Consider the following 26,853-nt stretch of genomic DNA (forward strand, 5'->3'; position numbering starts at 1 on the left):
GGGTTCGAGCCCTGGTCTGGGAAGATCCCACATGCCGCGGAGCAACTGGGCCCGTGAGCCACAACTACTGAGCCTGCGCATCTGGAGCCTGTGCTCCGCAACAAGAGAGGCCGCGATAGTGAGAGGCCCGCGCACCGCGATGAAGAGCGGCCCCCACTCACCGCAACTGGAGAAAGCCCTCACACAGAAACGAAGACCCAACACAGCCAAAAATAAAAATAATAAATAAATAATAAATTAAAAAATTTAAAAAAAAACACCCTTTCTTTCCTTTACGAATATCATAAGATATAATAAGTCGTAGAAAATGCAGAGAAAAAAAATGTCAGAAATCAACTGTGATCTTACTTCTAGAGGAAACGACTTCATTCTTTCAGTTCAGACATACGTAGAATATTTACAGAAATGATAAAATACATCCTATTTTTCCATTGATCGATTTGTTGGAATCCCTAAATGCCTCATTTCTCTCCACGTGGAACTCAGTGTGTTGGCCGGTCCCTGTTTGCAGATTTGTAGGTGGTTTCTAGTAGTTTGGCGTTAAAATCTGCTCTGTGATGAAGATGACCGTGATATGTTCTTCATGTGATTTACATTCCTGATCATTCAGCCTGGAGCCATGACCAAGCGACCGGGTGTCATGAGGAACATGGTTGGACGCCGCCTCTCAGACTTGACCTGTGACTCCGGACGAGGGCTCTTTGGTCCGTTATGTGTCAGGTTTCCCTAGAATGGCCTTGGGAGAGTAGAGTTGACCTCTTCATGACCTCGCTCCCAGATGATGAGAATAAGCTCTATCTGGGCTGTGGTTTATTGTCACCATCCATAACTAGTTCTTTGTGTATGTTTACACATGCGCACACAGTTTGACTCTAAGTTAGCGTGTGGCTTGTGGAATTAGTCTCACTAACTTGCAGATATATTTGTCACGGTTTAACCTTAGAATACTGCTATTCACTCATTGGTTCGCTCAACATTTATGAAGTATATGCTACATGTCAAACATCTTGCTAGGTCTACAGCTACAGATGTGGAGAGACACATTTATCACTCTCACAGAACTCAGGCTGAATGGGGAGCTGACATGTAAACAGGTGCTGGGATGCCCATAGAATGTCCTATGGGCTGGAACAGGCGTGTGAGTGCACTGGGGGGCGACCGCTGGTAAGTCTAATTGCAAGGGCCAGATTTGAACCCAGTCACGCAAATGGGTAGGAATTTTCTGGGCACTCCAGGCAGAGAGGAAGCAGCCAATGAAGGCCAGTGGTCTGAAAGGGCCGGTGGGTGTCACTGCAGGACTGGCTGTGACAGAACAGAGTCCAAAAGGGTCAGGCTCTGGAGCGCGATCGCCTGGGCGCACACCCTGTGATCCCGAGCAACTTACCTGATTTCTCTGTGCCTCAGCATCCTCATCTGTAGCACGTAACCCAGGACTGTACATTAACCCGCAGTGACACGAGTCAATATGTGTCGAGCGCCTAGGACAGCACCAGCAGTCCTCAGAGCGCGTTAGCTTACCCAGAGCGGCGTCAGCTACTTACTGTGACTTTGGCAAGGTGACTCTTGAGGAGTTATAGTGACCCACGCAGAGCTGAGATGTCGTTGGGACTTATCACTGGGTGATCTGGGGACCGAGGGGCTTGCGGAGGGGAATCCCGGACACAGACTCCTCGGGTGCTCTCGGAGCCTTGGGGGCTGGAGCTCCGTAATGAATTTCTCGCTGGTTTTCAGTCTCCATGTCTCAGGTTCTGGGCTCCTGTAGTCAGAGGAGGTCAAAATAAAAAGGACTCTCTCCTCTGTGGGATGGGCAAACTCCTTCAGGCACTAGGGTTGATTTGCTGCCCTGTAACGGAAGCCCCCAAGCACCTGCTGGTGAACATGTCACTCATGGAAGAGTTGAGCATTCATTCTTCTTCCTCCAGACTCTGGAGAGGTCATCTTTATTTAGCTCAGAATCTTTTAGTGACACGTTTTCCCATGTTGGGGGCAATTATCCAGGTGGGAACCAGGTCACCTCCGCGTGTGTCATCCTTTCTGTACTGAAGGGATAAGTGTCCCCACCGGGGGGCAGTGGAGTCAAGGTTGGCTTTGCCTTTGGTCTCTGCTGAGGCCGGTTCCACAAAGATGAAAGATAACGTATGAGGTAACAAAGGATCTAAAGATGGGAGCCACTGCTTTGTACACACACATCGTGTGTTTATTAAAACAATGCATTGTGGATTATTTAGTCACACATGAAAGCTTAAGATAGCCTTCATAGCAAACCACATGTTTCCCTTGCCAGTGCTTTACTTTTTTAAAAAATTGAGATATAATTGACAGATAAAATTATATTTGTTTCAGGTGTTCAATATAATGATTCAATGTTTGTATATATTTCGAAATGATCAACACAATAAGTCTAGTTAACATCCATCACCAAGCATTTGTTTTTCCTGTGATGAGAAGTTTTAAGATTTACTCTCTTAGCAACTTTCGAATATATTCAATACAATACGGTGTTGTTAACTATAGTCACCGCACTGTATGTTACGTCCCCAGGCTTTGCTTATTTTATAATAACTGAAATTTTGTACCTTTTGAGTGCTTCATTCTTAAACAGTATGTTCATAGTTCACACTTTATCTGAGCTGGAGTAAAAGAAAGTTGCAGTTTGTCCTCAGCTAGCAAAATAATCCTTCTGAAATGTCCAGAATTAATCTATTATCTTGCCTGACCATTTCCCCTGTCAAATATGAAAAAAATCTATGCTTCTTCCTGCTAGAGCTTTCTTCCCAAGTGCCAAGGACTAATTCCCTTAAACTGACCAATAAAAAGGAGGTAACAAAGGTAGAGTATGCATTAGAATTTCTTCATTTCAGGGAGCTCTAAACGGCAACTTTAGATTTCCCCAATCTGCCCTTTTTTCCTTCTCTCTAGGGGTGGAGTCAAATGTCCCTTCTCCTTTTTTCTGTTTCCTAATTTACACATCATACCAGAGAATTTATAGCAGTGCTCAGGGTCAGAGCTGGATTAATGAAAGGAAAATTTAGAGACAGACCGGAAGAGAAGTTGAACAAGAGCTTAATTTCTTTTCCTACACAGGGTACAATTGATTTCTCTCTCCTTTTCATGGTGTGTAAGATATTCGAAGGCTTGGGCGTGGCATCATTTTGCTTTTTTGTGGGTAAACATAGTTCTAATGGTGAGAGTGGTAAAACTACTCATCCAGAGTGCTTTGCTGAAGTGACTCAACTCTGGACCTCTGAGTCATCCTTCATTTGGTCCAAGAAGAAAAAGCCTCAATAAATACTGAAGTGCAGCAAGTTGTTAAGCCCCCAATAAACTTATTCATAATTTATGTGCCTCTTGATCTTAATATTTACTTTTAAGGGGAGCAAAAAAGAGTTTTTAAAGACTAATTGTACGTCTCTTTATTTTCATACAGAAAACATCTCCTGCAAAGATCTGTAGGTAAGTTTAAAAAAAAAACAAAAAACAACAACTTCACAAACATCTAAAATAGAAGATTTAACCTGATATTAACTTCGATGAGAAACCGTCTGTTGACAATTCATACTTGAGAGTTGACAGAGGAATTTATTACAGACACTATATATCCCTATTTTGTGTCTTATTCTCAAATTTGCTCTTTTTTTTCTGAAATATTTTATCCCTAAGGGGAAAACAACTCGTGCTAGATTTCAGCCATTGATGCCCAGAATTTCACTAAGAGTTGTGCAAGACTGATGAAGAATGAAAATGGAAAAATGGAAATGACTTAAAGTTTTAAAAATAATGTTTGAACCTCATTGGGTTTTTAAGAATTCCCATGGTGGAGAAAGTACTGCCTGCGAATCCACAGATCTGAGTCGTGGTCTTGGGCCACACGGCGCCGTGACCGTGAGCAGGTTTCATACCTCTCTGTGCCTCGGTTTTCCCAGCTGAAACATGAACTGGGCTGGACCCTCTGGCAGGTCCCCGTGCTCCTGTTGTGCTAATTCTAACCTGGATGCCTTGTCCTCTGGTGGCCTTCCTGCTTCCTTGGCAGTAGCTGCGAAGCTCGGTCCTGAAGATAGAAAACCAGCAGAATGTTTTGATACGTGGATTTAGGACTTTTTGTTTCATATATTTCTGGGCTTTCATCCCATCTTCTTTTTTTTGCCTTTATTACAGGCTGCTACTTGAAGAAAAAAAAAATCCCACTGTCAGGACGCATCCTCTTGTTTAAAATATTAGCAGGTGTTAAAGAGAGGCATTAAAACCCATTTATGCCTGATGTAATCAGGTGTTGCTCAAGGCCAAGTTTGGTGGGAAACCAGGGGCTGCCTCACACCTGGCACTTCTCCCCTCAGCCCTGAGGGCTTGTCTGCTTGAGGGGATCTAACGCTCATTGCCTGTGGATGGGGAAGCATCCTGCATCCTCTTAAGCCTCTGTCCACTGCAGGCAGACGCCAAAGCCATGAGGGTTCTCCTCTCCCCCAGCCTACAACCTGCCTATTCCTGTGCAGTCCCAGAAACCCTCCTGGACAACCTCCCTCCTCTCACCCGACCCTAGCCTCCAAATCCCTCAGCAGTCGGGTGCCGGGGGATCGTCTCCAGGCTGTTTGCGTGTGTGCCTTTAGAGTTGGCGAGGCTATAGGAGCGGGTGGATTGGAGTGGTTAGAACCGGTCCCGCGTTGTCCTGCCCTTCCTGAGGCCCTGAGGCCCCAGCTCTGAGGGTTCCTCTGTGCCCATCCTCCTGCCTCAGGCCCAGCAGCCGTGCTAGTCTTTTAAGGGGTACACACTATGTGTGATGACAAAAGTGAGGATTGTGTGTGTGGGGGGGGTTGTGGACAGAATTGATTAGCATCACTATTGCCAGTGTACTTAGGTGATGAGTATCAGGTTGTTGCGTATTACGTATATATATGTAAGTAATACAGAATTTGATACGTATATAGAACATATACTGGTGTGAGATGTCATATGATAAAGTCCCCTAACAGTGAAAATGCTGTATTCACTGCCCCCGTTTATGTCTTTGATCCTTTGCTGTTTGCCACGTAATGCAATGGTCAGAAGGGACCCAACCCTGAATATGTTGTTGCATCATAAAATGGAAAGAGGGGGAAAGAGCATGTGGTCCTTTGGGGTTTGTGTTTTCTGGTGCCTTTCTTTAGGAGGAGAGAATGATTGGGAAAAGCTATAGGCCAAGATATTTTGGTATATGAAACCCATATACCATCTAAAAACCACTGATTTCTAAGCCAAAAAGTATCTCCAAATCGACTTTCTAATGAATGAGAAAATGTGAAAATATCTGTGATTGGCAATGTTACTTTTTTGTGCAAGAATTATTAAAAAACCTTTTGTTATGGAAATTTCTAAACAGATATAAAAGTAGACTCATCCCCCAGATTCAACAGTTTTCAACTTAAGCCTCTACCCAGCGCCTCATTTCAGCAAATCCCAGGCATTGTAGCATTTCAGCCATAAATATTTTGGGATGTATAAGAGATTTTTTTCTAATGAAACTTTTTTTTGTTTGTTTTATTTTATTATTATTTTTTTTGGCCACGCTTTGTGGCTTGCAGGATCTTCGTTCCCCAACCAGGGACTGAACCCCTGCCCTTGGCAGTGAAAGCGCCGAGTCCTAACTACTGGACCGCCAGGGAATTCCCTTATTTGGGAAAAAGTTTAAACGGATAGAAAAGCTGCAAGAAAATTACAATGAACTCCCATATACCTTTTACCTAGATTCACCCACTGATAACGTTTTTTGTATTTGCTTTCTTTCTCTCTCCATATATACATATGTACATATATATCACATAAAATATGTAAGAATATATACATAATTATTCTTACTCTTATTTTTTTCTGAACCATTTGGGAATAAGTTGCAGGGGTTATGACTCTACCCCTAAATACTGCAAAGCGTATCTCCTAAAAATAAGAAGCTCTTGTATAACCACAGTACAATGATTAAGTTTAGAAAATTAACATCGGCTACAATACTGTTATGTAATATTGAGTCGATGTTCAAATTTGGCCAATCATCCCGATATTGTCTTTTATAGTAATCTCTTCCCCCAAAGATGTCATGTCTCTTTCGTATCCTTTAATCTGGAACAGTTTCTCGACATTTTATTGCCTTTCATTGCCTTCATAGTTTGAATAGTGTAAGCCCATTGTTTTGTGGACTGTCCCTGAATTTGGGTTTGTCTCAGTGTTTCCTTGTGATTCAGTCCAGGTCATGCATATTTGGCAGGAATACCACATGAGTGACCTTGTGCCCTTCTCAGTACATCATATCAGGAGGCACATGATGTAGCTCTGTCCCACTATTGGAGATGTTAAGTTTGATCATTTGGATAAGGCGATAAGTTTGCAATGTGCTTTCCGTGGTGTTTTCTTATTGGTAAGTGGAATAACTGTAGTCTGCTTGCCCAGTTTTCCACTAGTGTATTTTTGGGGATCGGTAGTTTAAAGAAGCCTCCTTTTTTATATACTGTTTTTCTCAAGTGAGCCAGCTGTGGTTTTGCACATGTCCTGCAAATGCCTGTCTCTGGGAAGATGGCTAGCCGAGCCCCAGAGAAGAAACTGGTGTCAGCAGAGCACATAATTGAAAACTACATGGGTAGTGAGGTTCTCAGAGGATGAACGGGGGAATTGGGTGTGGTCTCACGAGATCTTTGCCTCATCCGAGCTCCAGTCTGTGTATTTCAACCTCCACACTCTGCGGGACTCACCCTTGATGTTGACAAGTGAAGCTGCGTGTTTACCTCCTCTCCACAGTGCCCTCTTCCTCCTGGCTGCCGCAGGGTGCCTGCCCTTCAACGACTCCCAGGTGAGTTCAGGCAGACTCACTTTGCCTTCCAGGTATCTCTGAAGCCTGCGTGGATGAGCAGAATTTCCGAATCCTTCCTTTGAGATGCAGGATAACCCTGGTCTATACAAAGGCATGTAAAAGCAAACTTTTGGGGCCCTAGGGCACCTTTTGGCCAGGCCAACAACTCTCCTCAGGTCTCTGCCTTCTCCCAAGGCTGCAGCAGGGGAGCCCGCAGACCTTGGGCCTCTGGGTGCCGCGATGGGGGCGGGCCACCCTCTGTACCTGCTGGGAGGACCTGCATGTCCAAATGACTCCAGCCCCACACACTGAGGCGAAGTTGATTTTCTTTTCCTCTCATCCCAAGGGCCTCATCTGCACAGTGATTTTCACTTTGTCAGACTGAGTTTTTCTTTATTAGGCATTGAGAACCCACCCCCACCTCCAGGAGTCATCTCATTTCGGGCTCTTTTTTTTCTTTCTTTTCTTCCCCAGCATTTATTCAGTTTCCATCAAGTGTTAGGCACCAAGCCAGGCTCTGGGGGCACAAGGAGGAATTGCCGTCATCCAGGCAGAAGTCAGAGCCTAGTCAGAACAAAGGGGAGGGGGCAGACGATGAACAGATAATTATAACACAGGGAGGCCAGGGCTCTGTCCGGGGAGGTGTGGGATCCTTCGAGGCTCAGAGCAGGAATAGGGAGCTTGCTGTGTGCCAGGCTCTGTGCCAATGCTTTAGTGCCTTATTTTATTTAATCTCACAGCAGTTCCACAAGGGTAGCAGCTATTATTATCTCCATTTCATAGCTGAAGAATAGCGAGGCCCAAAAGGTCACCAGCTAACAAATAAGTGGGGATTTTAGAATTTAACCCAGATCTTTCTTTTTTCTTTCTTTCTTTCTTTTTTTTTTTTTAAGTCACTGATCCTTTATTTTGTTCCAGTTAATATATCAAGTATTAGTAACATGAAAGCTATCATATATTGAACACTTGTGTGCCAGGCACTGTGCTAAGACCTTTGTATACTCTGTTTCATTTAATTCTCACAACAAACCTTGAATAGTTAGGATTCGTATTTTACAGAAGAAGAAACAGACTTAGATTAAAATAATTTTTTCAGCTGCTTGGTATAGTCAGTGTGTAGATGGTGGCACAACCAGTCTTCAAACCTAGACTTGTCTGCCTCCAAAAGACATTTTTTTAAAAAATTTATTTATTTATATTTATTTTATTAATTTTTGGCTGTGTTGGGTCTTCGTTTCTCCGCGAGGGCTCTCTCCAGTTGCGGCGAGCGGGGGCCACTCTTCATCGCGGTGCGCAGGCCTCTCACTATAGCGGCCTCTCTTGTTGCGGAGCACAGGCTCCAGACGCGCAGGCTCAGCAGTTGTGGCTCACGGGCCCAGTTCGTCCACGGCATGTGGGATCTTCCCAGACCAGGGCTCGAACCCGTGTCCCCTGCACCGGCAGGCAGACCCTCAACCACTTCGCCACCAGGGAAGCCCCCAAAAGACATGTTTTTAATTACCATGTTAGTTTATAGCAGATGGGCAATAGTCTTTTGGATGTGGGGAAGGGAAGGGGGCAAGAGAATTAACCCAGATCTTTCTGATGCTGGAGCCAGGCTCTGCTTACTGTACCTAAATCTTGAAGGGTGAGGAGGAGCAAGCCAGGAGAAGAAGGCAGGTATGGACAGAGCCCTAGAGGTGTCCTGAGTGGCCTGTGATTCAACTTTATTGAGCACCTACTATGTGTGCGTCCCTGGGCAAATTCCTGCCCTCTTGGAATTAATCATCTAGTGCGGGGTGGAGACAGAGACAGGTCACAAGTAAAACAGAGTGTGTCAGGTGAGATAAATGGAAAAACTAAGGAAGGGCAGAAGAGGCGGGAGTGCCCCTCAGCTGAGTGGGCCAGGGACGTGCAAGTTCTCTTTCTCTGGAGGGGCATGGGCAGTGGATGGGACTGGTTGGGTTGACAGGAGCTTGTCATAGGGATTCTTGGGTGTCCTGAGTTTGGATTTCATCCTGAAGTCACTGGGGGATGACTGGATTGATTTTAAGCAATAGGCGGCACCATCAGGTCTACTTTTTAGAGATGCAGTGCTGGGGAGTGGGGGGGATGGGGAAAGAGATGCTGGAGGCAGGGAGCCCTGTTAGGCAATGTTGTAGGCAACTGGGTGAGAAATAAGGAGGGACTGGCCCAAGGCCCCAGAGTCATGCCTGGCACCATGCCTGGCACTGTGCATTGATGTTTAGTGTTTCTGATCCCGTTTGTCTGTACTTACAGCCATTTTTTTTTTTTTTTTTAATCTTGTGTTACAGTTTGATCCAGATGGTTATTTCTGGGCTGTAATTCACTTATTCTGCGTAGGTAAGGGTTTTTTAATAAATTTATTTATTTATTCATTTTTGGCTGTGTTGGGTCTTTGTTGCTGTGTGGGCTTTCCTCTAGTTCTGGTGAGCGGGGGCTACTCTTCGTTGCGGTGCACGGGCTTCTCATTGCGGTGGCTTCTCTTGTTGTGGAGCACGGGCTCTAGGCGTGTGGGCTTCAGTAGTTGTGGTGCACAGGCTCTAGAGCGCAGGCTCAGTAGTTGTGGTGCACGGGCTTAGTTGCTTCACGACATGTGGGATCATCCCGGACCAGGGCTTGAACTTGTGTCCCTGCATCGACAGGCGAATTCTCAACCACTGTGCCACCAGGGAAGCCCCGTCGGTAAGTTTTTAAAGAAGTCTTACTGAAACAATTGAGACTTATTATTCCTTATCATATATCCACTTTTTAGTGATCCTGGACAATAGGAAGATTAAATCCAAGGTGTCAAGGTTAAAATTAAATGAGCATTTTTCTGGTTTGATTTTCCTGTTTTGGAGTTTTCCTGAAATGTTTGCAGTTTCCATAGAGTCTCGCCTTTCTCATGACAAACATTAATTAACTCACCAGGGCCCAGGCTTCGCTTGCTCAAATCCACTTGTGCAGTGCTGGTTGGTCTTCTCTAAAAATGGTGAGAAGAGATCCAGATCCAGAGTTTTGTGTCAAAAACACTCTCTTTCAGCAGTATACCAAAAAAAAAATAAAAATAAAAAAAAAAATTAAGTGGGTGAAATAAAAGGACCATCTACTTTATTTCAAACCAGTGTTTCCTATCTGTAGTCTTAGGGGGAAAAACAGTGCCCTGACTTTGTGACACATGGGTCAGAAGTCCAGCGGTGTTTCTCATGTGCACCATCAAAGGAAATCCAGGCTTCCTGTTAATTGTGTCCTTCTGGGGACCACGAGCCTTTCCAGCCCAGCACTCTCTCTATGAACTGCATCATCTGGGGGATTATCGAATGTGCATCCTTGAAATTCTCCAAAGTGCTCTTGGTCGCCCCCTGTTGGCTGCGGGTGACCCTTGCAGGGAAGAGGGGCCCTTCTCCCTGCGGATTTCATGCTTCCCAGGAAGCACCAGCCGCCCCCTCCACAGAATGCCGCGTGCCAGTGACTTGTGTTGCTTCCTTTCCAGGGGCTTATAAGATACTACAGAAATCCCAGAAACCCAACGCGTTAAGGTAAACTTTTAAAGTTTGGTGAGTCGTCATTTGGTTAAAGGAAAGGGGTGAGACCCACGGGGTCGTGCGCTTCTTCCTTCAGCCAGAGACTCCATGAGTCCGGGATGCGGGGAGGGCAGCAGGCCGGGTCCATCAGTACCTGAACCACCGCCAGCGATGTGCGAAGAGCCTGGAAGTCTCTCTCCTCTTCCTTCAGGGCGGCCGTTTAGATGACATTTTGACAAAAATTGCGTGACCGGCTGCCTTGGGCCCCAGTTCACTTCCTGCAGCTCAGAGGCACAAGTCTTTTTTCTTGTTTCTCCAACCCCTTCCTAACTTTAGACCCAGAAGTCTCCCCCGTCACCAGCTCTGTTCTGGGGTAAAATGAGGCCTTCGTTGAGGGCAGTCAGTGGAACAGAGTTGCTGAATGTAAATGAAAAAGATGAGAATTCAGGCCTCGGTTGGGCTGGAGCCGCCAGGTCAGAGCCCTCCACTGGCCAGCTGGCCCCTGGGTTTCGGGGCCGCCTGAGGGCCACAAAGAAAGGTCTGAAGGGACTGACTCCTGGGAGAAGGTTATACATGCTGAGGGTATGTGATGGGTCCCTAGAGCACCATTTTTTCTTTGAATAAAGTGTTTTTTTCAGCAAGAAGCCAGTAGAGTTGTTAGATAAAATACAGGATACCCAGGTAAATTTGAATTTCAGATAAGCAGCGAATAATTTTTTTAGTTTAAGTATGTTTCATGCAATATTTGGATCATACTTATACTAAAACATTATTCTTTATGTGAAATTCAGATTTATTTGGGTGTCCTGTATTTTTATTTGTCAAGTATGGTAGCCCTAGAAGCCAGTCCAGTGACCTGAGAGAGCTGACACTCCTTTTAAAATGGCAAATGTACACATAATCGGCCACAAGTGAAAATGCATGTGATAGTACTAAATTGGAAATGTTTTTAAAAAACGAGCCAGGAAATGGTTTTGAATATAAAGTACTTTTCTTAGTGTTTATTAATGATTTATAAATGTAGGAACTTGTACATAGATCTAATTTATTAATGGAAGAAAATGACTACTTTGTGTATGTTAAACACTTATATTATTTCACTTTTTATTTATTTATTTATTTTCTCATTTCTTAGTGACATTGACCAGCAGTACTTAAACTATCTATTCAGGTAAAATATAATTTAAATTTTCAAAGAATAACTCATATTCTTCTAGAGCTAATGGATTTTTATTTTCCAATAATGTATATATTTTCTATTAATTAATTTTTTTTATTGGAGTATAGTTGATTTACAGCATTGTGTTAGTTTCTGCTGTACAGCAAAGTGAGTCAGTTATATCCAGTAATATTTTGATAAGGGAGATCTGAGCCAGTGCGCCTGCCTGCCAGGAAGGCAAGCTAAATAATTGGTGAGATGATCAGAATTGCGGAAACTAAATAGTAGTCCTGCCATTAGGCCAGGCAAGAAGGGCTTCCATCCAGCCCCGCATTTCAGAGAGCCATGCCTCTCCCAAAGGCATATGGAGTCTGTAAGGCTAAGAGCCCACACCCTTCCTTCTAGACTGGGACTTGGAATTTCCTACCCAAGTGGATTCCAAGGCCTTCCTGGGTCTGTCTTAACTCATTCCGAGACCCAATGGATGTCCAAAGAAAGGCTGTTAGTATGAGAGATGTGGATGGAGGGTGGGCTTGCAGACTGAGGTGTCCACACACACATGTTTAGGTCCTTGGGTGCAGGCTGGAGCCTGGTGTCGGAGAGAAAAGGGTGCACTGGGAGCCGGGAGCGAGAGGCAGGCTCTCTCCACACCACCACCTTCTGACAAGAAGCTCCAAGGACTCCACGAATTCTAAATTTTAATCTGGACTTTCAGGTTGCTTTGAAGGTGTATTTGTTAAGGTAGGATGAAGTTTGAGGCTTGATTTATAATATGTAAGTATAGTATATGGATTTCCATTTGTACCGTTGCCCCAAGCCAAGTAAAGAATAGGGGCTGGCTGCTATAGGGGTTGGGAGTATTCTTGCATTCTGAGAGCCCCACATGGTGCACTGAGGGACCTAATTGAGAAAGTGAGGTTTTGCTGTCCAGAACTCAAGTTTGCCTAATGCAACAACATTCAGTCCAGAGGACCAAGGTCGGAGAGGTGCCTCTCAGCCTTTGGCCACATGGATTTCTGCAGGAAGTTAGCTTAAAACATTCAAGAGCTGTGTTCTCTACCTACAGGTAAAGTTCCTAAATATCTTAGTATTTATGAACATGCCTTTTTGAAGACAGGATTCAACCCAAACATAGCTGGGGCCTCTTTTGTACTCAGTGGAACAGTCATTAGTTCCACTCTGCCCAGACCCACCAGCTGCCTTTTCAAGAGATGTTTCTGAAAATGCAGAAGACTCTTGGTGTTTGAAATGTTTCCATGACATCGGAGTACTTTAGACAGCTCTTTTTCCCCACAGAGCTTATAGCCAAGGCGAGCAGCAGAGGGTTTTGGGGGTGGAAAAAAACAGCCGCTGTGACCCCCAGCTAGTTCTCCTGCCCTCCCCCCTCCCCGCCCTCCCCCGTGTGAGGGTGTCACTGCCTGGGAGCCAGGTGCTTAAGACTTCCTGCCTCAGCCCGCTGCACACCCCGCTAAAGCCATGCTGCTGTTTCCACGTCTTCTTTCAGTACAAGTGATGAAGATGAACCAGGGCTGAGATTCGATTTCCCACAGGCCCTGGGTATCAGCATCCAGAGATCTGCATTCACTCAGCTCTGTAGGGCAAGCTGTGCCTGTAGGTGCCAGCCCGGAGCTCTGCCTGCTGGTTTGAAAACATAGGGAGAACCTGCTATGTATCTGGCCTTGCTAAATACTTGAGCTCCAAAGATGAATAAAATATGGTGCTTGCTCCACAGGACATCACAGTGTAGGAACTAGGAGGGTGTAACTCTATATTTACAAAATTCAGACATGGACTAGAGAGCCAACTCTTTTATTTAATTATCTCTTATTTTTAACTCCCTAGTGTTTTCTTTTAGAGTCACCCTTTGGGGTGATTCCGATGATGGCATTTGGGATACCATGTCAGGCCCTGGGAGATGTTGTGGGATGGAAAGGGACCCCTCACATCCTGCCATAGGAGCAATAACTTCTGCTGCTGAAGTTGAAGCCGAAAGGGGATCCAGCGAGGTAGAATAATGGAGTATGTACAGGGTATGTGTTTTCCGGAGAAAGAAGAGACAGCAAGCAGACAGCCCATGAGAAGGACAGGAAATCTCCAGTCTTGTTTGTAGTGTGTGTATTTTTTTTACAGCTAGCTGCCTGTAAACCCTTGTCTCACAAACCTACAACTTCCGAATGACCGGAATGTGACTATTCTTGTGGCCGTTGTCACAACCCTCCTCTCCTCCTGCCTCTTTCTGTGATACTGCTCCTCTGAAAACCATCAGAAAAACAGAAATGATGCTGGGAGATAACCCAAGAGCAGGGCAGGGCTGATGAGCTAACATTGGTTTCCCTGGCTATCATGTCACCAACTGGAGATTTGTGGCAGTGCTTCCTGATCCTGGTACTTTATAGCTTCCGGGAGCCATAAGAAATAAAAACAATGGATGCCCGGACCATACCCTCAGAGATTCTAGCCAGGATGTTTCACTATTTGGATGTGTATCCAGGGTTAAGAACCAGAGCAGGCCATCCAGCGCTTTAAGAAAACATTCCTTCTTATATTTGAATTAAAAGTTTCATTCCTAACCTCCAACTAAATCAACTGCCTGCATGGCATGTGTTTTGACGGAAGAGGGTATGGAAGGTGGGCTTAGGACCGCGCAAAGGCACTTGTAGACAGGCGCCGGGAGATGGGACAGGCTTCCGGAGATGAAGATGGGAGAGAGCTAAGCACAGGTATGGCCTGCATCATCCCAAACAGCATCAACTGCAAATTGGTCCAGGTAGTTTTCAGACACAGGGTGGATGGCATGGGTCATTTTGTGGGCTAGCTTCCTGGAAGTTTACCTATTCTTCTGTGTAGTTAATTTTGTGATTTAGCTCACGTTCATCAGCTAACTTTTAGGCTGCAGCCTATTTGTAATTTAGACTCTGCTTTGTTTAGCTGACAAATACTCTCTGTAGATTAGGTGAATATGATAATCATTAGTGGCAGGGCTGACCCTCCGAGAGGGGCACGGACCGTCAGAGGCCATCACAGGGGAGATCCAGCCCTCCTGCCAAAACCTGAGGCATTTCAGGAGATTCTCACTCTCTCCCTGACAAGTTGGATCTAGGCAGAAGGACACCATTCAGTGCAGATAATTTGCTTTTAGGCAAATCTCACTATTTCCAAGTAGAATGGGTGAAAATGGATGTTGTTTTCTCAGTGCTGGGGAAGCTTTCTTCACGAGTCTGCTGTTTCTTTTTCAGTGTGGTGCTCCTGGCATTTGCATCTCACCCCACAGGTAAACATCCTTTTGTTTGTTTGTTTGTTTATCTTACATTGCCCATTCGACCCAGTGCTCTGACCCCGGTTATATCTCTGAGGGAAATTTTGTAAGAGAATGTAGCTGCCTTCCAGGGTGTCAAACTTAAGGGTTAGGAATGGCCCACATACTTGAAACTGTGCTTAGTATCCTGTTATGGATTTATTGCCCATGAATTTAACCTTTTTCCATCTTTTATTGTTGATGTTTTCATCTGGTGCAATCTCAGATGTACAGGCAGGTTTATTATCTGCCAAATAAACTAGTGCTTGCTTTGTCCTTTTCTAAAATTCTCCCTTCAAGCATCCAGAATTGCTCTTCAATCCTAGGGCTAAAGATTTGGTGGAGAAGTTCAAATTGCCCCTATTGCTCAGTGACATCCTTTTATATATTTTTATCATATATTGTCATCCAGTTTTCATAATTCCAGATTAAAGAAGTCATTTTAAAACTTACCTTCACCCATATATACACTGGTATGTATAAAATAGATAACTAATAAGAACCTGCTGTATAAAAAATAAATAAATAGAATTAAATTTAAAAAAAAAACAAAAAACTTACCTTTACCCTGTTGCTGCCTCAATTACCCTAGAGTTGTTTTCCAAATTCAGGAATTTTCTGTAATACTCTATTTCATTGTGTTTTCTTACTTTGAAAGGTTTTGAAGTTGATGCAAAGATAAAGCAAAAATATCTGTGTGCAGCACGTTTGAAAATACACATTTTATTGGTCACACTCCTTAAACTAATGTTTACTGACCTTTGCTATGCATGAGGCATTACCCAAGCCCTCAGGGTCTCAGTCTCTTATCCGGAAATTAAGAAAGGTGGACTGGATTATTTCTGAAGCCCCTTCTAGCTTCCTGCTGTGCCCCAAACAGCAACCCCTTTCTGTTTGTGTTTTTAGCCGCTTCAGACTGTTTGAACTAATATCCTCAGGGAACTGCTGATGGTGACTCGGGTCATGTTTCTAGATTGGACATGACATAACCGAACCGCTGTCTCATTAACATAATTTGAATTATTTTTTCTCCATGAGTGCTTCTACACTTGCCCATACTGAAGCACATCCACTGTTTTCTGCGCACTCCCATAGCCTGGAAACCTACCCTTTGTAAAATTACAAGTCATATGAAACCCTGGTGTTGACCCTAAACACCTACCTGTACCGCTGAGTGTCCGCCTCCAAATCCCGCCTCTCAGCATTCCTTCGTGCAGCCAGAGGGTTGCCACCCAACAGGTATTTCAGAGCCTACTAAGTGTCTTCTGCCTTTCAAACAGGTTTTTAATCAAAGACCTTTGGAGAGTTATGCTTGCTGATTCTTCTTGGTTTACATGTTCATTTTCTCCCTGAGTGATTCCTAGTGGATTTGGGTGAATGATATTCACTTAAAGAAGTCACTCTGCCTTTCACTAAGAGGTTATGCTAGTTCATTTGTTACACTCACGCTTATCAGAGCTGGAAGGAACCTTAGTGATTATCCAAGGTGCCACCACGTTTTACAAATGAGGAAATTGAAACCCAGAGGAGTTAAGTGATGTGACCAAGATGATGCTGAGGAGGTGGGTAGCAGAGGGAGACTGGAGTTTAGCTGAAGCTTCCCTGCGAGGGGGTGCCCCACGGCCGTAGGGGTCAGGAGTCCTGTGGGCCTCAGTAGCCATCGTAGCAGGGCTCAGGCAAAGGCCCCAGGGAAGGTAGGTGTGAGGCTATCTATGAACTGGCGGCAGCCTTCGGGAAGAAGCCGGAGATGTTCATCTATATCAACACCAAGTTGGGTATCAAATCCATGAACATCCCAGGGAAACACTGTGGAACCACACCTACTTTTACGTGAATTAAGTAACAAAGACAATTGTGGTCTTTATAAACAGTGCAGTTGTTTATACTGAAGTTGTGTAACGCACAACCTTGTGCAGCTCTAAGCAGTGGCCCATTGTTTCAAAAAGCACACAGGTTTGCTCAAGTAGGTAATTAAGGCAGATGGATATGAAGGTAAGAATTTGGTGTGTGAGATTATGGAAGCTGAGAATCTAGAAGACCCCTTGGGGATCAGTTTTTCCCAGCTTTATAAAGCCAGGTCAGTTGCCCTAAACCCTTTGATGGGTCCTGGTGATGTCTTCTCATAGGAGCATAAGGTTGATTACAAAATTTAAGCAAATAAAACAGCTGAGGAAAATCTCTTTCCTCCAGAAGTATTCAAGGACTGCTCTGATTGGGCAGCTTCAATTCCTGCCAATTTGTTAGCTTTCTCATTGGACCCGTGGGTGGTCCAGCCCATTTTTAAGATAGAACAGCACTTCGTTCTTTCCCACTTGCTTATTATACTTTCCATCTGGAATGTCCACTTCGAGGCCTGGGTGTGGGTCAGGGAGAGCAGCTTCCTGATTCTCCCACACCTGCACCAATTAAGACACAGTAAGAGTCAGGACCCATGGGTGCAGCCTTTTTTTTTTTTTTTTTTTTAAAGGCTCTGTTAATATCTGATGTTTTAAAACAGAGCTTTATTCTTTTTGGTTTCTTCTTACCTCTTCTTTTTTTACTTGTATCTTCATTATTTAGTAGTACTTTCAAAACATTTTAAAATTGAGATATGATTTACACATAGGAAATGCACATATCTTAAATGCGCAGCTTGATCAATTTTGACAAAGTGTATATGCCCATGTAACTCACACCTCTATCAAGATATAGAAAACTTCTGTCACTCCAGAAAGTTTCCTCACGTCCCTTCTTAGTCACTCCCTCTCGCCGACCAGCAGAAGCCCCTATTGATCTGATTTCTGTTACCATACATAAGTTCTGTCTATTCTAGAGCCTCATATAAATGGAAACACACAGGAAGTATTCTTTTGTGTCTAGCTCTTTCATTCAGCATAGCATTTAGAGATTCATCCAGATTGTTGGGTGTCTCACTAGTCTATTCTCTTTTATTGCTGACTAGTGTGCCAGTGTGTGAACCTTTTGTTTATCCATTCACCTGTTGATGCTCACCTGGGATGTTTCCAGTTTTGGGCTGTTATGAATAAAGCTGCCATCAAGATTCTCATACAGTGCTTTTTGTGGACTTATGTTTTAATGTCTCTTGGATAAATATCTAGGAGTAGAATTTCTGGGTCTTACAGTAGATATATGTTTAACTTTTAAAGAAAGTGCCAGTTTTCTAAAGCATTTGTACCATTTTACCCTCCCACCCAACAATGCGTTAGAATTCCGGTTTCTCCATGTCTTCATGAACATTTGGTGTTGTCTGTCTTACGTTAGCTATTCTACTAGGTGGGTGATGGTCTCTCAGTAGTGCTTTTGACTGAGCCGCCCTTCTCACTCCCGAGTGACTAGAAAGATAGGCTTTCTTGCAATGCAGGTGGTGTGGCTTTGGGTCACCACCTTTGGGGTGCATTGGGAGGTAGTGGTAGGTAGGGACCAGGTAGATAGTTCTCCATGTCCTAGGTGCAGACCCTGACACTTTTCCTATTTCAAGCACTGGGTTTGCTTCTTTTTATTTATTTATTTATTTATTTATTTATTTATTTATTTATGGCTGTGTTGGGTCTTCGTTTCTGTGCGAGGGCTTTCTCCAGTTGCGGCAAGCGGGGGCCACTCTTCATCGCGGTGCGCGGGCCTCTCACTATCGCGGCCTCTCTTGTTGCGGAACACAGGCTCTAGACACGCGCAGGCTCAGCAATTGTGGCTTACGGGCCTAGCTGCTCCGTGGCATGTGGGATCTTCCCAGACCAGGGCTCGAACCTGTGTCCCCTGCATCGGCAGGCAGATTCTCAACCACTGCGCCACCAGGGAAGCCCCTGGGTTTGCTTCTTGGTGGGTGGGATCTAGTTCTCCTTCTAATCTTTCAAAGTCACAGTTCATGCAGAAGCTCCAAGAATCTTAGAAACTTGCACCTCCAGGACTGCTTTAAGTAATAGTAGAGAAAACAAATTCTTCCTCTGTTTGAAAGTTTGCATTTCATCTTTGTATGGGGTCCCTCTGCTGTGGCATTTTCAAGAGAGAAAATTTCAAGGAACCAGAAGGGCAGGAAGACTTTCGGGAATCTGACCAGAAATGACCTTGTTATGTGGTGTGTCTGCTGCTCGTATTGAGATAAAGCAAGCAGTACTAACTACTTCCTGGAACTGACCTTCCACTTTTCCACTGATTCTGAGGACTAAAATGTGGTGAGAGGAAATTTTCTTGATGTTCAAGTATCCATTGTTCTTGATGTGGTAAAATTGTGCCACACTTTTCACCGTGGCGATTTCATGCTCCATTATCTTCAGAGAGATGGGACTCACTCCCTCACTCAGAGAGTCAGCAGAATTTTAACTGTGGAGCACAGGGATGAAGGCTTAACTCAGACTTCTGTGCATAAGCTGCATGTTGATGCCACAAAGCATGTTTACAGCGCTTGAACCGCTTACTTTGTGCTTAAAGTGTGCATTCTGCGCTAGGTGGTGCAGAAGTGTTGTCTTTTGAGCATCTTTACACAGTTTTTAGCTCCTGGGTCTAGTTCTCATGTGGTTGGGGCCAGCTAGCCACGTACTGCAACATTTTCGGGACTATTTTTGTAGCACAATCATTAACCTTTGCTGTTTAGAGGTTGGTGTGCACCCTCTCTGTTGAAGTAAAAGATGAGGCTGGCTAAAGGCATCAGGGGGGAAGCACCAGGGGCCAATTTGAGATTGAGGACCAGCAGAGCCAAGTGGAAAGTGTTTGGAACATTCTCTCCAGGGAAAGCAAGAGGGGTTGAAGTCTTCCAGATACTCTTGGCTCAGGAGTGCTTGTTATTTGTCAGAGATGGTCCTAACACAGTGGATACAAGGGCTGAGTATAATAGAATCCTTGCTTGCAAGGACTCGATGGCTCTAGAAGGAGAGACAGTCATGGAGTCAACTACGTGAGAAATATGTGGAGGTTTCAGAAATGGCTCAAAGAGAAGAGCGAGCTATTCTCTCTCTTGCTCTCAATAATTTACAGGATCAATTTTTAGGATTTGAGTGAGGGTTATTATGTAACTGGTCAATTCCCTAGGATGGTGATTGTTTTCTTTATCTTCCTTCCTCCCAGTCTACCTCTGTCCACTGCACTGCCCTTCAGACCCCTCCGTAGCCTGGGCCGTACTGGGAGTCCAGTTCACCTCCCCTGAATCTTGAGGTCCTGCGTTTAATTTATTCTTCTCTGCCCAGCCCTCCTGGTCACACTGACTGCGCTGCAGTTTCTCTCACGCTGAGAGGGCGGTTGGGAAAGAGCCAAGAACCAACAGCTGCCAAAGAGACAGAGCAAATCCTCCACGAACGTGCCTTCACCCACCTTACAGGGGGGCTGGGTCCACCTGCTAGGACCTGGGCGCTCAGGGTGTCCTCGGCTGTCACTTCTGTGGGAAAAGGGGCTACAGGAGCAGTGGAGCTCCTCATGCACCGGATGTCTGGGCCTGATGTCAGTTACAAAGTCCCTCCACCAGTATAGGTCCCTAGGAAATGACAGAGGTGTTCAGTGGAGCCGTAACAGAAAGAGAACAAAAACTCTTAGCCTTTTGCTGGGCTGCACGAAAACCAGATCCTAGGGGACCTCTCCTTTTAGTTAAATACACATACATATGTACAAACCAAATCAAACAAAATAACAATAGTTATGGTAGAAAAAAGCAACCGTCCAGAGAAGTGGAATTCAGACCTTTCCTTCCCAGTCGATGGTTGAATCATTTGAGATCATTTAGGTACGAGGAAGTGTAGCGATGCGTTGTATCTTTTGTTCTGAAACTCTTGATTAATAAGTGTAGTGATGAAGGGTGTTCCACTGCCCCTGACGTGCTGTGAGTACTCAGGAAAATCAACCTTTCTTGCTCCAGCCCATCCAGAACTGAGAGACAGACCGAGGCCCAGGGGTCTGGAAGGTCTGGCGCCTCCAGAATCTCAGAAATTCCAGATTTGGAAGGATTAGGCTATCTGCTGTGGAAATGCTTAATTCCTTTTCTCTGGACATTTTTGGAAGGCTTTCTGCTTTTTTAATCTCCTGACTTCTTGTTTGTGACCAAGTTCAAATTCCAGAGAGGGAAGCAGCCAATATGTGTGATTATTTCCTCTTGCACCAAGTGGAACTAAAAGAATGAACTTACTTCACTAGAAATAAATGTACCCTTTGGACCTTAAACTAAAATGAGTATGCACGGGCGGTTGGCCCCTTCTCTGTTTGCGCGGTAATTAAACACAAAGATGAGAAAAGATGTCAGAGGCATGCATTCACGATCCTTTTTTAGATATAAGGCAGAAAAGAATAGAAGAATCTTAAAAAAAGATTCTTTTTGTCCTACGCTCTGGGCCCGGGATGGCTGCCTGGTGAAGAGGAGAGATCTTAGGACTTGAAGTCACCGGGGTCCACACTCTGGCTCAACAGTTAGAGAGCTGTGCAAACGTGAACAAATCACTTCTCTGAGCTGCAGTTTAAATGGGGATAACAAAGCTTCACAGAGTTGTTACAAGGATTGAAAGAGACAACGTTCGGGAAGCTTTTCACACAGGGCCTTGCACAGGGCAGGCTTTCACTCAATGGGTGTTATTATCATCACACTATTATTGTAAGAAGACAATGCCAATGACACAGAAACCCTCGAATGCCGGAGTGAATTCACTGCTGGGCAGCTCAGCGCTCAGAGGGCTGATGTAATTAAGGTCCTTGCCTTGCGTTTCCGGGCAGCCGGGGGCAGGGGGCTTTCGGGCTGTGTGTCTCACCCTTGCTGTTTCCCTCAGGTGATCTCCTCAGCGTCCTGGACTTTCCGTTCCTGTATTTCTACAGATTCCATGGCAGCTGGTGTGCTAGGTAATCTTAACTCGGAAAACCCCTCGCGCTGTGGATTTGTATGTTTCTGTACTAGCGGCTGTGTCTTCGTGAAGCCCAGGGTCACTGTCTGTTATCTGAATGAGCGTAGAAGAAAGTGGTGTCTGGTGCAGGTGAGGAAGTTGCCCCGTCGGCCATCAGAGGGTTATTACGAACATTCTCAGGTGCTCAGGGCTGGCCTGGGACCTGCGAGGACCACTGTCCTGAAGAATTTTCTCGGCCAGGGCAGTGGTTTTCAGACATGCAGAAGAGAGAGAGTTCTCCCACTTTTTTTTTTTTCCCCACAAGCAATTCTTAAACAGAACTTCGGTATATAAAAATGATGACACTGGCTCAGTTCAAGGGAAGATTTGGGTACAGAATCACACCCTGTCAGCATCTACCTTGATTTCTCTCTTGTTCCTGAAGGGCAGCCTCCAAAAACTTTTGACTGAACCCTAAGACTCTGAGAGACAGATTTTGAAACCAATGACTAGGAATTGTCTAGACCACAAGGTGATCGTTAATATTTGGCCTTGGGAAGTATCAGAGATGTGGACCAATTAGATGGATACATTTAGATACACAGAGGTTCATCCCCGTCCTACCCCCACCCCTTTCCTGCCATGACCCCCACTTCGCTTGACTGTATTGTGCTGAGGAATGGAAAGGCTGCTGTGGACAGTCTCAAAGCATGGATTATGATATGGTCGAAAGACCACACTTGGGTTGAATTTCAGCCTTGCTGTTTGCTAATTTGTGTCTTTGGGCAAGTTATCCTAGTTCTCCCAAACCTTAGTTTAGTTTTCTCATCTGTAAAATGGAAAGATAATACCAATACAGGGTGACTGTATGTATTAAATAAGGTACATAAAGCTCGAAGCATCTTGCCCGGCTCAGCAAAATGATGGGCATTATTATTATCTGTAGATAAAATGTCAACAGACCAGAAGCAACTGCTACATAAAAGCCAGACCACCTACTTCCACCCAAAAGAGAGTGTACCTTGTGAAGCAGTGATTCTTCACAGAGAGTTAAAGAGCTGATATGCAGCTAGGTGCTGTTTCTGATGGGGGTGTGTTAGGACAGAAAAAATCAGTATTATAAGAGCTTGCATCTGCATTTGAGCCTCAGAGTGATTTTTTTTTTTTTTTTATCATTCTCAGAAAAGTTTCAGGAAAACACTGACAGAATTTGTCTTCTCAGTTCCTATCCATTTGGTCAGGCCTTGTCACTTGCCCATTAGCTAGGACTGTGTGGCAGGAGTGTCAGTGCCACGCTGGTGCCTGCCGACTTGCTTCCCTTTGGGCCTGCTTCTTTGGCCGCATGGGTGGCCAGGGTGCCAAGGGGGCCACCAGGTTTGGTTATTTGGAGCAGAACATCACAGTTCATAGCCCGTTGGTGATGGCTTTGTGGGGTGACCTGGTTTTTTTTTTTCTTGGCCGCGCTGCGCGGCATGCAGGATCTTAGTTCCCTGACCAGGGATCGAACTCATGCCTCCTGCAGTGGAGGTGCAGAGTCTTAACCACTGGACCGGCAGGGAAGTCCCTGTAGGGTGACCTTCTGCCTCCATTTCTGCCCCTTTTAATCTGCAAGTTTTTCTAATTCAACATGAAAACTCAGGTGTTTTGTTTTTTTTTTAATTTGAAAGATTTGGAAATCTTTATCTGAATTGGTTTAACTCTCTATTACATTCTACCTCTGGCTTACCCTCTTTGAAGAACGTGGCGCTTTTCCCCACATCATCTCGTGACTCCCCCATAACCGTATCTCAGACTAAGAGCTGTCGCCTTCAGAGGTCCTGGGGGAGCTCAGGAGGGGTCGTGGAGGCCTGAGGGGTCAGTGGTAGCCGTGGCCTGGAGACCCCATGAATAGGGCGCCCCAGGCTCCTTCACTCCTGGGGTCTGCCCAGTGCTTTTAAGACCTGCCTCCACAGCAAGGGGTAGACAAGCTGGAGGCGGAAGACACAGATGAGGGAGATGAGGGAGGGACCCATGAGTCATTTAGAAATGATTCACCGACATGCAAGTCAGGTGATGGGAAAGAGTCATGGACGCTTTCAGGAGCATGTTGGTCACAAGCCAGGGGTCGCTCAGTCCTAGCAGAGTCTGTGCTGAGGGCAAGGGTCAACGTGGAACTGTGCCCTCCTCTGGCCGGGGATGGAGAGGACAGGAGAAGCCCAAAGGGGACCGAGGTATGGGGGATGGGACGGGCACCTGTTGGGGATGCAGGGGGTGGACACCACCAAGAGGAGCCCTGGAGGGCCGGCTGCCTCACTGTCCTCTACCAGCCTCGCGACCTTGGGCACCCGGAGCATCTCACTCCGTCTCTCTGGCCAAGAGCACATTTCCACGTTGAGGTCTGCAGGGCCATGGAGAGCTTCGGAAGAGCCAGGAAACCTGGACTCGAATTATGCCTGTGACCCAGTTTGCTTGTTAATAAAGTGAGACTTGGGGCTGGGGAACCTTTCTGTTCTGAAAATCTCTGATTTCCATAAAATAGGATGAAGAACACTATGCTTATTCCTGCTTTAAGGCCACAGAACCGAGCCTGGGCCAAGAAAAAAAAGGGAAAAAAATGGGGATTTGGTCAAGGTTACGAGGGTCGGTGAGCACAGCCAGGAATAGAATCCAGGATCACTTGATTTCCAGCTTCCTGCTTCCCCACAGGGGCTCCTTGTGAGAGTGACTCAACACCTTAATCAGCGCGGCCCAGGCTCCCATGACTGCAAGTGCAGACCTCTGCAAACTTTGTGGGTAGTTAGGCCAAACAGGTTGAAATATATAGAGAGGAAACCTAATCCCTGTCCCTGGTCCTGCCCCAAGAATGTGGCTGTGACCTAATCGAATCTAATGAAATGAAGGCGCACATTTCTGTGAAATTTGGCCTTAGGTGCGTTTAGTCAATTCAACCTGCTTCCAAGTACACCTGCCAAACATTTATGTAATACCTGCTATGATCAGGGCACCTTGTTTGGCTGTGTCAGGGAAATATGGAGAAGCCCAAGATTGGGCCCCTCCCTCTCAGGGCTCATGATCTGGGTGGGAGCCATACCCCAGCACCTATAATAGAGGTCAGATGGCAGTGTGGTACCCGACACCCTGGAGCTACAAAGGAGGAGGTATGTAGAGCTCCAAACCTCCGGATAGCCCCCAAGATGCTGTCCAGCCTCAGGCTCCCTTGGGAGGTGAGGGCTCTTTCAGACATTATTCCCAAAGTATAGCGTCTGTGTAGGTCACCCTGCTTTGGGGGACTTCTATTATGCAGCCCTCCCCTTTAGGTTCTTACCTTGAACCAAGGGGCCAGTCCAGACCCTCTAACTTCATACGGTGAGTGTTTCTTTGGAAGTCTTTTCCTAACAGTTTGTTCTGCTTGAAAAAAAAGTTGAAGCTCTACCTTGGCAAGCACCAAGCTCCAGAAGTAATACAGGAAGGAGCAGGAGATACTGTCCTCCAGATTTTTTTTTTCTTTCATGATTTAGCCAGAGATCTCCCAAATTTCTATACCCACTCCCCGCCTCCAGGGAAATGATCTCTTCATAGCTCCTTAGCATAGTAGAGCTTAATGGGTTTTTTAATTTGGGGTGTTTTTAATCCAGAGATCACTAGAAAACAGGGATGAGATAGGGGTGGTGTAATAACTAAAAATCGACTAATTTTTGTAAAGGTAAATACAAAATGTAACAGGAAATAGCTACTGGCTATAGGAAGACAAGTCTCACTAACAAAAGTATATTTTCTCCTTCCAGTGGATTTTTGGGATTCTTTCTCATGGTCAGCACAGTGAAGCTAAAAAGCCTTATGACCCCAGGGCAGTGTGCAGCCTGGATTTTCTTTGCTAAGGTAAGAGAGAGGGGAGGGGTGGGAAGAATCCATCTCAGGAGCCCTTGTGTCCAGTGTTCTCAAAGTCAGGTTGTTCTTCACAGAGTCATCTCTAGCCCCTGGCCCTGAGCCTGATGCTTCACTTGTTCAGGTAACAATTTCTGAGGGTTTCTGCCTATTTTATCAGCATGACATACTGATCTCTATCACATTCCTGGAAGGTGACCTGAGTATGCCCCTTAATTTCCCAGAACCTTAATTTTCCCATCTGAAAATGAGAGATTTTGCCAAAACAAAGCAAAACACCTCTAAGCCTTCTCTTGCTCAAAGAGACTGGACTCCCGGATGCATGAGGCAGTTCTTACCTTCCTTCCTGGGGACTGTGAGGGTGTCCAGAGCTCCAGTGACTTGACCAGAAGGTCTCAGCCTGTCAGAGGCAATTGAAAAAGGAAAACAGACAGATGGCTTGACCGGGGGGCTCTGATGGACCATTCAAAAAAGGGACTAATAAAAATGCCCAGCACGTATTGACCATGGTTGAAGCATAAGATAGAGAGGTGGTAAAATAAGAAGGAGCAGAAAAATCAGCTCTGGGATGCAGGATCTTAATGCTTTGGGGCTAGCTCTTTCTAGTGGAGCATTTCATTTCCCTAAAGTCTGTGAAGGAGTCAAGTTACAGTGCCCTAGGTACTGCTTCCACGGAATGAGATTTCTTAATTAATTTAGTCTAATACAGTAATCATTTAAACTTGTGCCTTTAGCCATCTTTACGTTTGTTGGCTGATTTTTGTTCCCCAGAAAGCAAAAACAAACGTTTTTATTTGCAAGTAAGATTTCACAGCGATGTTTCCACCTGCATTGTCTACTTTCTAATAGCATTAATAATTCACATTTCAGCAGAATGTAAAGATTGGCTGTGATACTGACTTAGAGCATGACAGAATGAGGAGGTTGATAAATCCTCTCCCCCAGAAGCAACTAGAAAGCTGGAAAAAGACTGTCAAAGATACCCATTTCAGCTCTCTAAAAATTGACCAAAAGCGCACAACAAACTGAGAGGCATTTGTTCATGAAAACTCCTAAACTTCGGGTAGGAACAGCATGAGTTAGTGGTGTTCTTGCTTTAGGTTGCTCTCATTCCCTTCTCCCCATCTCTATAAGTATTCTATTTCAACCAGAGCAGGGCAGGCTGTGAAAACCAACAAGCTTGCTGCTACTTCCAGAAGATGCTCACTCTCTTTGGGGTATTGTCAGGTAAAGGGGCTGTTTAGGTGGTAAATGAACAGGAAGCTCCACTAGCTTCAGTTTACCTCTTTGGGGCAAACAATGGACCAGTGGTCTAGCTGGGGACTTATCAGGTAGTTCTAGGAAGTGAGACAGCCATCAGGGGCTTGCTAGCTCTCCATAAATGCCAGATTTGCCTTAGTCTGTGTGCATGAGCAGCAGAGATGGAGCAT

The 26,853-nt window shown here is 45.2% G+C and overlaps 1 protein-coding gene across 3 annotated transcripts in view; it reads left to right on the forward strand.

Annotated features, from left to right (window-relative positions):
- TMEM241 (transmembrane protein 241) overlaps positions 1–26,853 on the forward strand; it is a 107,331-nt gene that overhangs the window by 39,306 nt on the left and 41,172 nt on the right. For all 3 annotated transcript variants that reach the window (XM_007197627.2, XM_057526748.1, XM_057526749.1), the window contains exons 6-13: positions 3,428–3,453; positions 6,760–6,811; positions 9,106–9,154; positions 10,287–10,332; positions 11,453–11,488; positions 14,713–14,747; positions 21,509–21,578; positions 25,324–25,417. In XM_007197627.2, coding sequence (XP_007197689.1) covers positions 3,428–3,453; positions 6,760–6,811; positions 9,106–9,154; positions 10,287–10,332; positions 11,453–11,488; positions 14,713–14,747; positions 21,509–21,578; positions 25,324–25,417 — 408 coding nt within the window. The remainder of the gene's footprint in view (positions 1–3,427; positions 3,454–6,759; positions 6,812–9,105; positions 9,155–10,286; positions 10,333–11,452; positions 11,489–14,712; positions 14,748–21,508; positions 21,579–25,323; positions 25,418–26,853) is intronic.

Source organism: Balaenoptera acutorostrata, chromosome 13 (assembly GCF_949987535.1).
Source record: "Balaenoptera acutorostrata chromosome 13, mBalAcu1.1, whole genome shotgun sequence".
Classification (NCBI taxonomy): domain Eukaryota; kingdom Metazoa; phylum Chordata; class Mammalia; order Artiodactyla; family Balaenopteridae; genus Balaenoptera; species Balaenoptera acutorostrata.